The sequence below is a fragment of the Anomaloglossus baeobatrachus genome, chromosome 4, assembly GCF_048569485.1.
Source record: "Anomaloglossus baeobatrachus isolate aAnoBae1 chromosome 4, aAnoBae1.hap1, whole genome shotgun sequence".
NCBI classification, from domain to species: Eukaryota; Metazoa; Chordata; class Amphibia; order Anura; family Aromobatidae; genus Anomaloglossus; species Anomaloglossus baeobatrachus.
In genome coordinates this window covers 121,016,383-121,032,527 of record NC_134356.1, presented here as the reverse complement: position 1 = coordinate 121,032,527, position 16,145 = coordinate 121,016,383, and the positions used below count along the sequence as shown (strand labels likewise).

The 16,145-nt window shown below is 49.3% G+C and overlaps 1 protein-coding gene across 1 annotated transcript in view; it reads left to right on the top strand.

Annotated features, from left to right (window-relative positions):
• Window positions 1-16,145, top strand: part of FAM193B (family with sequence similarity 193 member B) — a 112,732-nt gene that overhangs the window by 63,686 nt on the left and 32,901 nt on the right. Inside the window, exon 7 of the mRNA XM_075344522.1 lies at window positions 183-410. Within this exon, the coding sequence (XP_075200637.1) occupies window positions 183-410 (228 nt within the window). The remainder of the gene's footprint in view (window positions 1-182; window positions 411-16,145) is intronic.

Here is a 16,145-nt window from a genome sequence, read left to right as displayed (position 1 = left end):
AACCTATATCTGCAGCTTGCTAAAATCTCCTGCCATGGTTAAACAAACTGTATACAGTCAAAGAAAGGGGTAGATCAAGGGTTAAGCAGTCGTCGTATAAACCTAGGGACCTGTATCCTGGGTGAACTGTAAAGGTGCATGGATATACATTATATAAATATATTTATTTCTTGTCTTTTAAGCCTCCTCCAGCCCCAACTAGTCGAAATTACCCAGAAATGCGTGAGAAACTTCGATCACGTCTAACCAAGAGGAAAGAAGAGGTACCACAGAAAAGGCATCTGTCCGAGGAGCAGGCTGTGGACCATCGGGATGTAGATGAACTCCTTGATTTTATCAACAGCACCGAACCTAAGAACACTAGCAGCAGCAAAGCAGCCAAGAGAGCGCGACACAAGCTGAAAAAAAAGGTAAAGGAGCTAAGAAGGGTTATTTAAAAGAGAACTAAAGGTGCAGAGTTACATGACATTCTCATAACTGAAAACAAAGGAACTGCTCCCCCGCTTTTCGTCACACAGGTATAGTAGATCTGTCCCGTTTCTAGAAGCCTCTGGGCATTAGAACAGTTTTAATGTCAGACGGTATCCCCCGGCTCTCGACAAACAGCATTGCAGGGACAGTGACTATAACATTCTTAGTTGGGCTATTGTTTTATTTTTTTAATACGTATTGAAACTTAACGAGTGATTGCGCGCCCTTTGGGCACGCGGTGGGATTGCGAACCACGCATGAGACTGACTTCGTAATGAGGTGTAACCACGCACCAGACTAGGTATGTGCAGACTAACAGCAAACATAAATACCTGTTGTATGTGTCTTGCCACTCTTACCTTGTGTATGAAAAAGAGAGGGAATAGTGCTATTAGTGCTTCTTTTTTTGATATCCGTTCTCTAGGAGTAGCGCTAACGCTATCGGATAGCTCTACACGTTCTCTTTCATTATCGGTAGCGCTATGCGGATAGCGCTATCCGTGCTCTTTCATTCGAAGTAGCGCTATCAGATAGCGCTAGCCCGACATGGTGTTGCCTCAGAAGGGTTACCTCACACAGTATCTCCATCAGGGGACAGCTCTGTCGTTAATACTGTTCGGGTAAAGCGATTTTCTAATTTAGCAATCCTCTCTTCCTCTATTTCAAATTCCCTCATCATTGTAAAGGCTCTTGCAAGTTGGTTAATTGCTTTCATTTTCTCTCCAAGACATGACAGCAGTGCTGGGAGGCACTTTTTATTAGCTTGTCTTCTTGTACTTAATGCTTCGTCACTGTCCAAGATATAAATCTGGGCAAACTTGGGAGTACTACCCACAGCTGGATGCAATTAGTAGTTCTGTGGTAAATTTGTCCATGAATTAAAAAACAGTATGGAGCATGCCCAGGAGGTGGCGCTACTTGTGCTCCCATTATGCCAAAGCAAGAGAGCTATTGTATTGCCTTATATTAGAAATAAAGTTATTGGAGTGCTGATGCTCTCCTTTCATCAACTTTACTAATTGATCATCCATACGAATGGGATGTAATTGGATGTGCCCTTTCTTGCAGCAGGAAGGGAATGTTTTGTCCTGCACCATTTTGTCTTTGAAATGTTTAGATTGGCAGAACTGACGTCGAAATATCAGTTCGCCAGCATAGTAGTGCTCTTCAATACGTGTCTCATCAATTTGATTGAGAAGCCCTCTAGCGGCAAATGTAACTTGCCTTTGTCGAGTGGCTCTTGTGACACGTATTCTATCTTGTTCTTGTCCTTGTTCTCGTCTCAGTTTGTGCATTGCGTTTTGCTCGTTTTCGTGCAGCAGTACATGTTCTACGTCATTTAGTTACTTCATTTCTCTTGCTCTGACCGCCCTCTGTAGGGCTGCATCAGCAGTTCTTTGACAATTTTGTTCGTCTTCTGTATCATTAAGACGCAGATTACGCATCCGTATGCAATTCACTTCTCTGTGTGCAGCAGCGCGATCAATTTGATCGATCTTTGCAATGTTGCCTCGGCAACATGTTGCCCCTCAGTGTTGCCCCTCAGTGTTGCCCCGGATGACTCATAGTGCACGGACACGTCCAAATTAGGTATATGATGATGTAAAGATGCTCTGCATACTGAATTGTATGACAATGATTGATAGTCTCGTACAGACAGTGAACCTATCCCTAAAAGTCACTTATGTGGATACCTCTCTTTCCACTGAGTCGGAGTACAGCTAGATATTTGTCCAACCATGAGGAGTTTATTGGGGTGCTGGATAAAGGTACCGTCACACATAACGAGATCGCTAGCAAAATTGCAGCTGAGTCACGGTTTCTGTGACGCAGTAGCGATCCCGTTAGCGATCTTGTTATGTGTGACACCTACCAGTGATCAGGCCTCTGCTGTGAGATCTCTAGTCGTTGCTGAATGGTCCAGGCCATTTTCTTCAAAGGCGATGTCCTGCTGGGCAGGACGCATCGCTGTGTTTGACACTGTGTGACAGGGTCACAGTGACTGCTGAGATCGTTATACAGGTCGCTACTGCGACCTGTATTGTTCCGGCATCACTGGTAAGATCTGACTGTGTGACATCTTGCCTGCGACCTCCCAGCGACTTACCTGCGATCTCTATCAGGTCGCATCGTTTTCGGGATCGCTGGTAAGTCGTTGTGTGTGACTGGGCCTTAAGGGATGTGAGCATATAGACAGACGTTTTCAGAGATGACATGTAAATATTGTAACCTTTCCCAGCAAAGCTGTCGGTTATTTCGTCATCTTCTTCAGTGGAGGACACTCTGGTGTCTTTGTTTGAGAAATGCCATCCTCCCACTTGCAGAGGTAGGTAGCTGTGCTGAAGAACCCTAAGGATAGACTTTTTGAGTACCTGGCCAAGTCAGAGTTTGAAGTGTTAAGACTGGACACATGGCAAAGTCTATTTCCCACTTGGGTTTTTAAGGGAGTTACTGCCTGGGCAAATAACCTTTGTCAGTGTCTTCTTTACATATCTTCTAAAGCAGAATTTGTGAATGTGGCACATTAGAGCTGGCAAGTATCTATGTTCAGCGTTTTTGCAATTGGCTAGCTACGTGACCAAGCAGCAAGCAAATGTGGGGTATGCACCGCTTTCTATGGCTCAGAGCTTGGAAAGTGGATCACTGGTCCAAGAGATACAGGCTTTCATTTTCTTATTTCTCAATTGTTTGGGTTCAGGTTGGACAAAATTATGGCAGGTACTAATGGCGACCATTTCATTGAGGTGGGACTTCAGACTCGCCATGAAAGGAGAACCTCTTTGAAACATATTCTGTCCTCGAAATCTTGCTGTCCCGGTGACAAGGCCTCTAAAACATGGCATCAGAGGGTCTACAGTATGACTGACTGTACCTGCAGTCGGGGTCTCCACTTGAGAGAGCGGTTATATCCTTCTCTTCTTGCTCTCATGGTTGGTGGGAGTTGACAATGTCTGTGTACTAGAAGTCATCACCTGTTCCAAGATGAAGTTTAGAGAACTCTCCCACACGACTTGGTTTTCAGATCTTGTTCCTCCACAACCCCATCCTTGAGGTCCAGTTTTGGCCAAGCCATAGCTTCTTTTTTCCAGGCAGGGGTCATTGTGCTGGTCCCTCTTCTGGAATGTTTCAAGGATTTCCACTTGAATCTATTTGTCATATCCAAGAAGGCAGTCTGTGCTGCCCATTCTGAACATAGTGATACTGAACAAGAGCTTACGTCAGTTCAGGTGGTCATTTGGGATGTCTACCTCCACGTTCACAGCTATCAGGGCTCACCATACGTTTCTCTGCTTTATGGTTAACCAGGATAATTTTTAAATTTTTATTTCTCATTTGCCCAGCCACTGCACCAAGGGTTTTCACAAATGTCTTAGCCCTAGTCATGATGTTTCTTCCAACCAGAAGCATTGTTGTTATCCCATATCTGAATGACATTCTCATCAAGGCTCCGTCCTACTCGGAGAACAGAGAGTGAGTACTGATGGGATGCTCAGACAGACAATTTCTTTTCCGGTGGATTCTCAACAGGGCGAATTTTTCTCTGGTCCCTGCACATGGCCTACATGTTTTGGGAATATTGTGCAACACCGTTCAGGCAAAAGTCTTTCTACCAGAGGGAAAAGAGTTCAGGCCAGCATCTGTTCCTTCAGGCGACAATGGAGAAATCCCCTCCATTTCTGTATCAGCATTCTAGGCAACATAGTGGGGACTTTGGATTTTATTTTGCACAGTTTCATTCCATGCCCTTGCAGAGTGACCTTTTCTCTTGTTGGGACAGATGTCTCCTTATATATGCCGGTCTAGCTCCTATTCCACTTCTACCAATCTTTCTGCTGGTGGTTAATGTCTCCCTTGTTGTATTAGGGTTGCTCCTTCTGCCCTGTTCAGTAGCAGATTCTGACCACTGACACCAGCCTCCTTGGATGGGGAGGGGTTTTCTGTCAGTTGTTCATTCAGGGCTTTTGGAAAAGACAGGAAAGGCTATTCCAATCATGGTACTGTAGTTCAGAGCCATCTGCCTGTCATTTCTTCATTGGCAGCATCTGCTTTTGGGTCTACCCATTCTGTTTCCATCTGACCATGCCACGGCGGTTGCACACATTAACCATCAGAGTGGAACTCCGAGTTAATCAGTCGTGGCAAATGTTGTAAGTATTATAGGTTGGACAGAAAGCACAGTGCCATTGATCTCATCGATCCACATACCCGGAGCGGACAATTGGACTTCAGAAATTTTAATAAGCAAGGGGTTATCCTCAGGAGAGTGGTTGCTTCATCTGGAGTGCTTTAGCCAGATTTCTCAATTATGGAGTACTCCACATGTCGATTCAGTGGCATCCAGACTGAATTGCAAGGTATAGGGTGTTTGACCGGATCTCACAGTCCTCTCTCGGCCAACACTTTGACACTCCCTTGGTTACAGCTTGTCCTTCCGTACCTGTCTCCACCTCTGTCCCTTCTACCCTAGACTTTTCAAGAATATCGCTTCAAAGGGCATTTACATGATCCTGATCACGCCAGACTAGCCCTGAAGATCCTTGCAAGCCCATGGGCCCTCCCAGACCATCCAGATCTCCTTTCCCAAGGTCTCCTTTTCCGTCACAATTTACGTTTGTTCAATTTTACAGCATGGCGCTGAAGTCATTAGATCATGAGCAGGGCACAAAAACCTTTACAGGCCTCTGTACTGGCCTCCCCACCTGGATATTTGCAGTATCAATAATGCTCTGGACTTTCTTCGGTCCCCACATTTTTAACCAATTAATGACATCGTACTATTCCATCTCTCCTGTAAGATTACTTTTTCTTATAGCAATTGTCTCCTTCAAGTGGGTTTCGGAGCTAGCTGCCTTCTCCTGTTGCTCTCTATTCCTTATCATTCATTTGGACAAGGTGGTACCTTCTTGGCTTCCCTAAGGTGGTTTTGGCTTTCTACCTTAATGAGGAAATTCTTTCCTTCTGCCCTTTTGCCCTTTCATCCTGCTAAGATAGCATTACACGAACTGGACATAGTCAGAGCTGTGCGCTGCTAGTTGGTGGGCACAGCTCCATCAGTCATTTGGATGCCATATTTGTCAATCCAGAAGGCCTGCGCAGAGACTTGGATGCCTCTAGGGCGACCATTGTATTCTGGATTCGATCTGCCATTCTGGAAGGTTGTCAGGCTAGGGCCCAACCTCCTCCATTCTGGTTTAGGGCTCACTTTACTCGAGCCATGGTAGCGTCTTGGGCCATACAACACTAGGCATGTGTCCTGCAACTTTGTAAGTCGTCTACTTAGGGTACTTTCACACTTGCGTTTATTTCCTTCCGTTAAAATCCGCCCTATTGGAAAACAGCGGAATCCGTTAACGGATTCCGCTGTTTCCCTTAGACTTGTGTGGGTGACTGACTGTACCAAAAGGACCTGCGTTGCTTCCGCTGGGCCAGTGTCAGAGGAACAAGCCTCTCTGGTAGAAAAACACCAGTTTACCTCACCTAAGAGAGCAAGGAGTATGTTTTTTTTAACCACACCAGTTTTCAGGCCACTGTGACCAAGCCCAGGGCCTGTCCTGACAAACGCTTCTCAAAGCGTAGTTCTGATGACCGTTTTCCCTTTCCTCCAGAAGTGGTCAAGGAGTGGGCTCAGTCACCAAAGGTGGATCCTCCGGTGTCTAGAATCTCAGCCCGGACAGTTGTATCTGTGGCTGATGGAACCTCACTTAAGGATCCCACTGACCGCCAGGTTGACCTTCTGGCCAAATCTGTATATGAGGCGGCAGGGGCCTCGTTCTCCCCTTCCTTTGCAGCAGTGTGGGCTCTTAAGGCAGTCTCTGCTTCTCTGGCGGAGATACATTCCCTCGCCAGAGACTCTATACCCGAAATGGTTGCCTTAACTTCCCAGGCTTCGGCTTTTTCATCCTATGCCATGTCTGCCATTCTGGAGGCTTCTCACCGCACGGCGGTGGCTTCCGCTAATTCCCTCGCGATCCGCAGGATCTTGTGGCTTCGAGAATGGAAAGCAGACGCTTCTTCCAAGAAGTACCTTGCTGGGCTCCCCTTTGCTGGGTCCCGGCTGTTCGGTGAACAACTGGATGAAATTATTAAGGAAGCCACTGGCGGGAAGAGTACTTCCTTGCCACAAACTAAAACCAGGAAACCTGTCCAGGGCAGGAACCAGTCGAGGTTTCGTTCCTTTCGTTCCTCTAACTGGTCATCCTCTAAGCCCTCAGCTTCGTCCACTAACTCAGCCAAGGATCGAAAACCCAGCTGGCGCGCGAAGCCGCGTCCTCAGAAGAACGGAGGAGCCGCTGCCACTAAGGCAGCCTCCTCTTAACTATCTGGCTGCGCCAGCAACGTGCTTGGTCGGTGGCAGGCTCTCCCACTTTGGCGACGTGTGGTTTCAACACGTCTCCGATCAGTGGGTGCGGGATATCATCTCCCACGGCTACAGGATAGAATTTTCTTCCAGCCCGCCAAACAGATTTTTTCTGTCCACTCCCCCCTGCTCCAAAGCCGCCGCCTTCTCACAGGCCGTGGCATCCTTGCAGGCCAACGGAGTAATTGTTCCGGTTCCCGCCCGGGAACGGTTCAGAGGTTTCTACTCAAACCTCTTCCTAGTCCCCAAGAAGGACGGTTCCTTCCGACCCATCCTGGATCTCAAGCTTCTCAACAAGCATGTTAAGGTGCGGCACTTTCGCATGGAATCTCTGCGATCGGTCATTGCCTCAATGACCCAAGGAGATTTTCTAGCATCCATCGACATCAGAGATGCCTATCTGCATGTGCCAATTGCAGTTTCACACCAGCGTTGGCTACGTTTTGCAATCGGAGAGGAACATTTCCAATTCGTGGCTCTCCCCTTCGGGTTAGCCACGGCCCCTCGTGTATTCACCAAGGTCATGGCAGCAGTGGTTGCGGTTCTGCACCTCCAGGGGTTGGCAGTGATCCCTTACCTGGACAACCTTCTAGTCAAGGCTTCATCCAGTGCAGACTGTCAGCGGAGTGTCTCGCTCACTCTCGCCACGCTTGTTCATTTCGGGTGGCTTGTCAATCTGCCCAAGTCCACTCTGACCCCGACCCAGAAACTTACATACCTAGGGATGCAATTCGAGACTCTGCCGGCACTTGTGAAGCTGCCCTTAGTCAAACAGCAGTCCCTTCTTCTGGCGGTGCGTTCTCTGTTGAAGCCCCGCCGTCATTCCATCAGGCACCTCATGCAGGTGCTGGGTCAGATGGTGGCGTCAATGGAAGCGGTTCCCTTTGCACAGTTCCATCTGCGTCCTCTGCAGCTGGACATTCTCCGCTTTTGGGACAAGCGGACTTCTTCTTTGCACAGGCTAGTGGCTCTGTTGCCACAGACCAGGAGCTCTCTTCAGTGGTGGCTTCGGCCCCTCTCTCTGTCTCAGGGACGCTCCTTCCTGACCCCGTCCTGGGTGATCCTCACCACGGACGCCAGTCTCTCCGGCTGGGGAGCAGTATTTCTCCACCACCGAGCACAGGGCACTTGGACTCCGTCCGAATCAGCCCTCTCGATCAATGTGCTGGAAATCAGGGCTGTACTCCTAGCTCTTGTAGCCTTTCACCACCTGTTGGCGGGCAAGCACATTCGAGTCCAGTCGGACAACGCGACAGCAGTTGCCTACATCAATCACCAGGGCGGGACTCGCAGCCGCCTGGCGATGTTGGAGGTTCAACGCATCCTTCAGGGGACGGAGGACTCCAGGTCCACCATATCCGCAGTCCACATCCCAGGCGTAGAAAACTGGGAGGCAGATTATCTCAGCCGTCAAACCGTGGACAGCGGCGAGTGGGCCCTGCATCGGGCAGTGTTCCGGTCAATCTGCCGCAAGTGGGGCACTCCGGAAGTGGATCTAATGGCATCCCGGCACAACAACAAGGTCCCGGTTTACGTGGCTCGCTCCCACGATCCTCAGGCCTTCCCAGCGGACGCGCTGGTTCAAGATTGGTCCCAGTTCCGTCTGGCCTACGTGTTTCCCCCTCTAGCTCTCTTGCCCAGGGTCCTGCGCAAGATCAGAATGGAGGGCCGTCGGGTCATAATCATTGCTCCAGACTGGCCCAGGCGAGCTTGGTACCCAGACCTGCTCCGTCTGTCCGTAGAAATGCCGTGGCATCTCCCGGACCGCCCAGACCTTCTCTCTCAAGGTCCGTTTTTCCGCCAGAATTCTGCGGCTCTCAGATTGACGGCGTGGCTCTTGAGTCCTGGATCCTGACTGCTTCAGGCATTCCTTCCGAGGTCATTTCCACTATGACTCAGGCTCGGAAGTCTTCCTCGGCCAGGATTTACCACAGGACTTGGAGGATTTTCCTGTCCTGGTGTCGCTCTTCCGGCCATGCTCCTTGGCCGTTTTCTTTGCCAACCATCCTGTCCTTTCTACAGTCCGGTCTGCAGCTAGGACTATCCCTCAATTCCCTCAAGGGACAGGTCTCGGCTCTGTCAGTCTTGTTCCAGCGGCGTATCGCCCGACTGGCTCAGGTGCGCACCTTCATGCAGGGCGCATCTCACATCATTCCTCCTTACCGGCGGCCTTTGGATCCCTGGGACCTTAATCTGGTCCTCACGGCCTTACAGAAACCCCCCTTTGAGCCTCTTAGGGAGGTTTCTTTGTTTCGACTTTCACAGAAAGTGGTCTTTCTGGTGGCCATAACTTCTCTCAGGAGAGTCTCTGATTTGGCTGCGCTTTCTTCGGAGTCACCCTTTTTGGTTTTTCACCAAGACAAGGTGGTTCTCCGTCCGACTCCGGACTTTCTCCCTAAGGTGGTGTCTCCTTTCCACCTTAACCAGGACATTTCATTGCCTTCCCTTTGTCCGGCCCCTGTACATCGCTTTGAGAAAGCGTTGCATACCTTGGATTTGGTGCGGGCGCTCCGGATCTATGTGTCACGCACCGCCGCTCTTAGGCGGTGCACCTCTCTTTTTGTGCTAACCACGGGTCAGCGCAAGGGTCTCTCGGCTTCTAAACCGACCCTAGCTCGTTGGATTAGGTCGGCCATATCCGATGCCTACCAATGTTCTCAGGTGCCTCCACCGCCAGGGATTAAGGCGCACTCGACCAGAGCTGTCGGTGCCTCCTGGGCTTTCAGGCACCAGGCTACGGCTCAGCAAGTCTGTCAGGCTGCCACTTGGTCTAGTCTCCACACCTTTTCGAAGAACTACCAAGTGCATGCTCATGCTTCGGCAGATGCGAGCTTGGGCAGACGCATCCTTCAGGCGGCTGTCGCCCATTTGTGAAGTTAGGTTTTGCCTACTTCTCAGTTTTCTGTTTATTTCCCACCCATGGACTGCTTTGAGACGTCCCATGGTCTGGATCTCCCATAAGGAACGATGAAGAAAAAGAGAATTTTGTTTACTTACCGTAAATTCTTTTTCTTATAGTTCCGACATGGGAGACCCAGCACCCTCCCTGTTGCCTGTTGGCAATTCTTGTTCCGTGTGTTTTTCATCGGCTGTTGTTGTAGACAGAGTAAAACCCGGAATAACTGGAACCTCTGTCTACAACAACAGCCGGTGAAAAACACACGGAACAAGAACTGCCAACAGGCAACAGGGAGGGTGCTGGGTCTCCCATGTCGGAACTATAAGAAAAAGAATTTACGGTAAGTAAACAAAATTCTCTTTTTTGGCTCGCGGTGGCCGAACGTTCAGCTGAGCGCCCGGCCGTCGGCAAGCCCGGGCGCCGGCAAGTGACAGCGCTTAGCTGAGCGCCCGCCCGCTGGCATGCCCGGCCGGCTGCAGGGAGCGATCAGCTGATCACCCGGCGGCCGGCAAGTGACAGCGCTCAGCTGATCACCGGCGGTCGGCTGCAGGGAGCGATCAGCTGATCACCCGGCGGCCGGCTACTGGGAGCGATCAGCTGATCACCCGGCGGCCGGCAAGTGACAGCGCTCAGCTGATCACCGGCGGTCGGCTGCAGGGAGCGATCAGCTGATCACCCGGCGGCCGGCTACTGGCAGCGATCAGCTGATCACCCGGCGGCCGGCTGCAGGGAGCGATCAGCTGATCGTTCACAATAGTCTGCCGCTGGTAAAACTGTAAAAAAATATAAAAAAATCAAAACGAATTGCGTTGTTTTGCTGCATCCGTTGCATCCGTTGTGCCACTATATGCAACACATCCGTTGCATCCGTTACACAACGCAATGCAACGGATACCGTTCAACGCAAGTGTGAAACTAGCCTAAGTCATCGGTTCACACCTTTGCATCAGCAGTTGTGGATCGTGACAGGGAGGTGCTGCAGGTAGCAGTTGCTCAGGTGGTGGCCCAAGTAAGGACAATTCTTCCTGTGGTAACAGTATGGGGTTTTTTTCCATTTCCATCTCAGGGACTGCTTTAGGATGTCCCATTTTTCTTGTCACCTAATCAAGCACTTGACATATTAAGACTTTTGGTATTTACCATAAAATCTCTCTCATCTGCTTCATTGCGGACACGAGATCCATGGGTTAATATGCTGCCACCTTGAGGCTGACACGAAGAATACGTCTTAGAAAAAAAGCTGAATCATCCCCACTTGACTAAACTTGGGCAGCTGACAACCAGTTATTCATTTTAGCTTAGTGTCAGTTCTAGGCAACGGAGTCTCAGACCTGTCTTAGCCTTGCTTAGGTTAGGAGTAGTGTTGATCCATCCCCCTAGTTTTCGAGTTCGGTTCGTCGAACAGCGGCTCAGTTCGGCGAACGTTCGACGAACACCTTCGAACCCCATTGAAAACAATGTCAGGCAAACACATAGAAAACACCTTCTAAGGTGTCCAAAAGGTGACAAACAACTCACAAGACACCACAAACACATGGAAAAGTGACAAGCACATATACTCATGCGAAAACAAAAGAGCTGGACTAGTAAAAGGAGGAGGAGACACAGAGGCATGTCATGCCCTTCTAAAATCATGTAAAACACAGCAAGGGGACTCCAACCAGAGTCTCCCATTTTTCCAAAAATTGGGCCACAGACACCACTTAAGTGGCATCAGTTGTCCCCCAGTTGCAAACTTGACATGTTGATTTGCATCAAGCACATTCAAAAATACGCCAGCCTTTACTCTCCCCAGGATGACACAGGGGTAGCAAAGTCCTTGCAGATCCATGACTTGTTCATCTTGATGAACGTTAGTCTGTCCACATTGTCACTGGACAGACGCGTGCTCTTATCTGTCAGCACATACCCAGCAGCACTGAAGACACGGTCCGAGAGAACGCTGGCTGCGGGACACGACAAGATCTCCAAGGCGAAAGTGGCGAGTTCAGGCCATTTTTCAAGATTGGAAGCCCAAAATAAGCAAGGCTCCAGTTGCACAGTAAAGGCATCTATATTCACTTGGAGATACTCCTGTATCATCCTATCCAGCCGTTGACTATGTGTCAGACTTCTTGTCTCTTGTGGCCTTGCAAAGGATGGTCTAAAAAATATCATGAAACGATTCCATAAAATTGCTGTTACCACAAGATACGGCGTTGCTGGTACGGTTTGACTGATGATGACGAGACAGTTCCATGGTTGGCAAGTTACAACTGTGAGACTCACTCTATGCACCACTGGTGTTTAGTGGAAAAGCCGAGCTAAGATTGCATAACAGCTTCTGCTGATACTCCTGCATACGTGCGTCCCTTTCTATGGCTGGAATTATTTTGGCAAATTTTGACTTGTACCGGGGATCGAAGAGTGTGGCAACCCAGTAGTCAGCATTACTTCTAATTCGGACAATCCGAGGGTCATGTTGTAGGTAGTGCAGCAAGAAGGCGCTCATGTGTCTTGCGCATCCATGCGGACCAAGTCCTTGCTGTGTTTGTGTCGGCGAGGTGATAACCGTGCTTCCTTCCTCTGACATCTCCCCCAACCTCGAACAACCGAAATTTGACCAAGGTCTCCCTCATCTGCTGAGTCTTCCATGCCCATTGCCAGTTCGTCCTCCATTTGTTCCTGGGCTCCTGCACCTTCCGCAACAGTTTGGCTGCTACCATGCGCCCTTGTTAATCCCTCTGCCCCAGCGTCCCATGCCTGCCGCCTTGGTCATGCTGAACGTCTGGACCTTGTAGATCTTGGTATCCCTTCCGCATATGAATCCTCCTGTACTTCCTCCCCTTCCTCTTGTCCCACCACCTGACTCTGAATACTGTTTAGCGTGTGCTCCAGCATGTAAATGACTGGAATTGTCAGGCTGATAATGGCATTGTCAGCGCTAAACATATTCGTCGCCATTTCGAAACTGTGCAGAAGGGTGCATAGGTCCTTAATCTGAGACCACCCCATCAGGGTGATCTGCCCCACCTCTGCATCTCGTTGGCCCAGGCTCTCGTTGGCACCAGGGCTCTGCGGTGCTGCCACAGTCGCTGCAACATGTGGAGAGTGGAATTCCAGTGTGTCGCCACATCGCATTTCAGGCGGTGAACCGGCAGGCCAAAAGACTTCTGGAGCGATGCAAGTCGGTCAGCTGCGCCGTTTGAACGGCGGAAGTGAGCAGATAGTGACCGTGCCCTGTGCAGAAGCCCATCTAGGCCGGGATAGTGGGTTAAAAATTGCTGGACAACAAGGTTCAGCACGTGAGCCATACAAGGCACGTGTGTCACGTTGCCTCGGCGAAGGGCCGCACCCAGGTTTGCAGCATTGTCGCACACGGCCTTCCCTGGCTGCAGGTTGAGTGGAGACAACCATTTACAAAACTCGCTCTCCAGAGCTGACCACAACTTCTCAGCTGTGTGACTCTTATTTCCCAGACATTTCAACGTAAAGACCGCCTGATGCCGTTGAGCTCTGCTGCCAGCATAGTAAGGACGTGTGCGGGATTCCTTGTGCGCAGTTACAACGCGGGTGGCCTGACCAGACAGGCTTTGGGCGGAGGTGGAGGACCCAGACGAGGTTGAGGAGGCAGAAGCAGTGGAGGAACTTCTACATACAGAGGAAGGATTGACACACAACTCGTGGGGACGGCAAGACTTGTATCTCAGACCCTTTTCCATCTCTCACCATAGTTACCCAGTGCCCAGTCAGCGACATGTAACGCCCCTGTCCATGCTTACTGGTCCAAGTATCGGTGGTGAAATGCACCCTGTCACACACAGAGTTTCTCAAGGAAGCGGTGATGATGTGTGCGACATGCTGGTGTAGCGCAGGCACACCTTTCTTGGAGAAGTAGTCTCGAAAATCCTCTGTGTCCACCAGGCGGAAAGGCAGCATTTCTGTAGCCAACAGCTTGCAGAGGGTGAAAGTCAACCTCTTAGCGTTGTCATGGCTAGGAGGAAATGGCCTTTTACTTGTCCACATCTTAGAGACCGAGGGCTGGCTGCTGTGCTGTGATGGCGTTGAGTAGGGTGTCCCATGAAAACTGCAGGTCTGTGAGGAAAGTGCAGGTGGAGACATAATGTTGCCTTCATCCAAAGGTGGTGCTCTCGATGTCTGAGAGAGCTCTACACCAGCAAAAACAACTGACGACCTGCCAATCACACTGCCTGTTGCAGTTAGAGGTGGAAGGTTTGCGTTGCAAAGCATGTGTGACTGCTGTCCCCACAGTTATAGAGGATAAAGAGCGCGCGGATGCACTTGAAGGGGCAGACGGTGGTTGGCCCGCTCCGCTAGGCCGCATTGTAGCACAGTGAGCTTCCCACTGGGACTTATGCTTGTTATCCATGAGACGGTTCATGGACAAAGTAGTCAAACTAGTGAGTTTTTGGACAGCTCTGCAGACTCACCCGTCTCTGTTACCCCATACTCTGCTGGGCGAGTGGAGACTTGAGAGCTGGTAGAAAGCAAGTGCGATTGGGGTGACAACTCAAAGGACTGCAGTTTTTTGGATGTTGAAGTTTAGGTGGAGGAGAGGCCACTTGATGGAGAACTTGAGATCCATTCAAGCATGTGCTTTTTTTGTGTATCATCTACCTTTTGTTAGAGTTGTTCGGTTCCGTAAAAAAGGGATCATATCAGATTGTCCACGGAAAGTAGTAGACGTCTTACTTTTGCTGAAAAATGGCCTTTCTTCAGCAGATGTTACTGTAGCTTTACCACCTACCCCACGGACACAACCTTTTTTTTCCCTTTCCAACACGTCTGTTCCCCTTTCCACCAGAATCTGTCCTTTTGCCACTCATTTTGTTTGTGACCAAATTGGACACTTAAAATGTCATAGCAAAAATGAAGAGGTGGTGTAGCTTTATTGAAAGCTGAAGAACCAACACGGACTATCTCAGACAGTTTTAGTATGCCCCTAAAAGTGGCACCACTTTTTGCAATTAAAATTGCAAAGCAAAAATGGAGAGGTTTGTAGAATGCACAGATACTGTAGCTAGCTTGTCAGCAGAGGGAGCTTCACTTTCTATCGCTACCAATGAAACAATGCCTCAAGGAATTGCCTGAGCTGATTTAGCCAGATGCTGTGATAAACAACTGCACAGCGCTGGCACAGACCTGCCTAGCAGAAATGGCTATGAACTGCTGTAATATAGCCCTGAAAAGGGCTGAAATTACAAGTCGTCCCTAATCCCTAAAGCGATGTGTAGATTGCACTGTATGTCTATAGCGTACACAGCAGCAGCGGGAGCTGTGACTGTCACCCACCCGCAGCAGAGAGATAATGGCGGCGACGGGGAAAATGGCCGGGTCTTATAGGGCAAAGACATGCACAGCCAATGACACATGCCTTGCTTGTTTGGCAAAAATCCACTTTGCTGTGTGTGTGTGTCTGTGATTGGCTGACAGCCTGGCCCGCTCCACTGTACGCGCGGTTAGGACAAAAAAATGTTGATCGCCATTCTTTCAGCGATCAACATTTCATTTCACCAGCGGCACTGATCTAAACCCCCTCCCCCCCGCACGCTGTACGCTGAATTTTGATAATATCATGATTCACAGTGACTCACTATTACAGTGAAAAGCCAGCTACTAACTAGCTACGCTTTTTGGTGATCGAACCATTATCGAACGTAACTCGAACATCCGAACCTGAAGCAAATCATTCGAGTTCGTCGAACGACTCAAATGTCGCCCAAAGTCATTCGAATTTGAAATTGGCGAACCGTTCGACTCTAACATCGTTCAACTCTAGTTAGCAGCTAATCCTCTTTCTTGTGTTTTTAGACACCGGAAAGAAGTTAGAATGAATATCAGAGTGATGTGATACCACTCTCCTTCACCCAACGAAGTGACCTAACGTACAGCTTGTACACTACAGACTGTATCCTCTCACTTCGGTATAGCAAGACCATATACTTGATATAGTTAATGTTTGTTTACCTAGGACAGTTGGATCTTTTTGTCTGACTCTTGCCCACCCACCATAGTGCGGCACATTTGCATGGAGTGGAAGATGGAATGGACTTCTTCATTCCTAGTCAGAGGATCAAGCTTCTCCAGGACCGTTAAATATGACCCTTGCTGTGACCCTGTGTTGCTCCATCTTCTCTCTTTGTAATTTTTGCTTGCCTGTCTTGAACCAGAGTTGTCGCCCAAGGGCTAGGTTCTTGCCTTGGCTATCCTGGTCCAGCTGAAGTTAATATTTAAGCCATAGGTCAGAACTTTCTGCCCTGCCAAGGGTGATCTCGGGTCCAACATATTGGGCTCCCCCTGCATTTGGGGGTCACTATTCTGGTCTTAAGCGCCCTTCAATCTTCTTCTTTTGGGACGTTTAGAAATCTCTCCAGTTTAGCTTAATGGTAGGGCGATTTTTATTTATTTTCTTTCTTC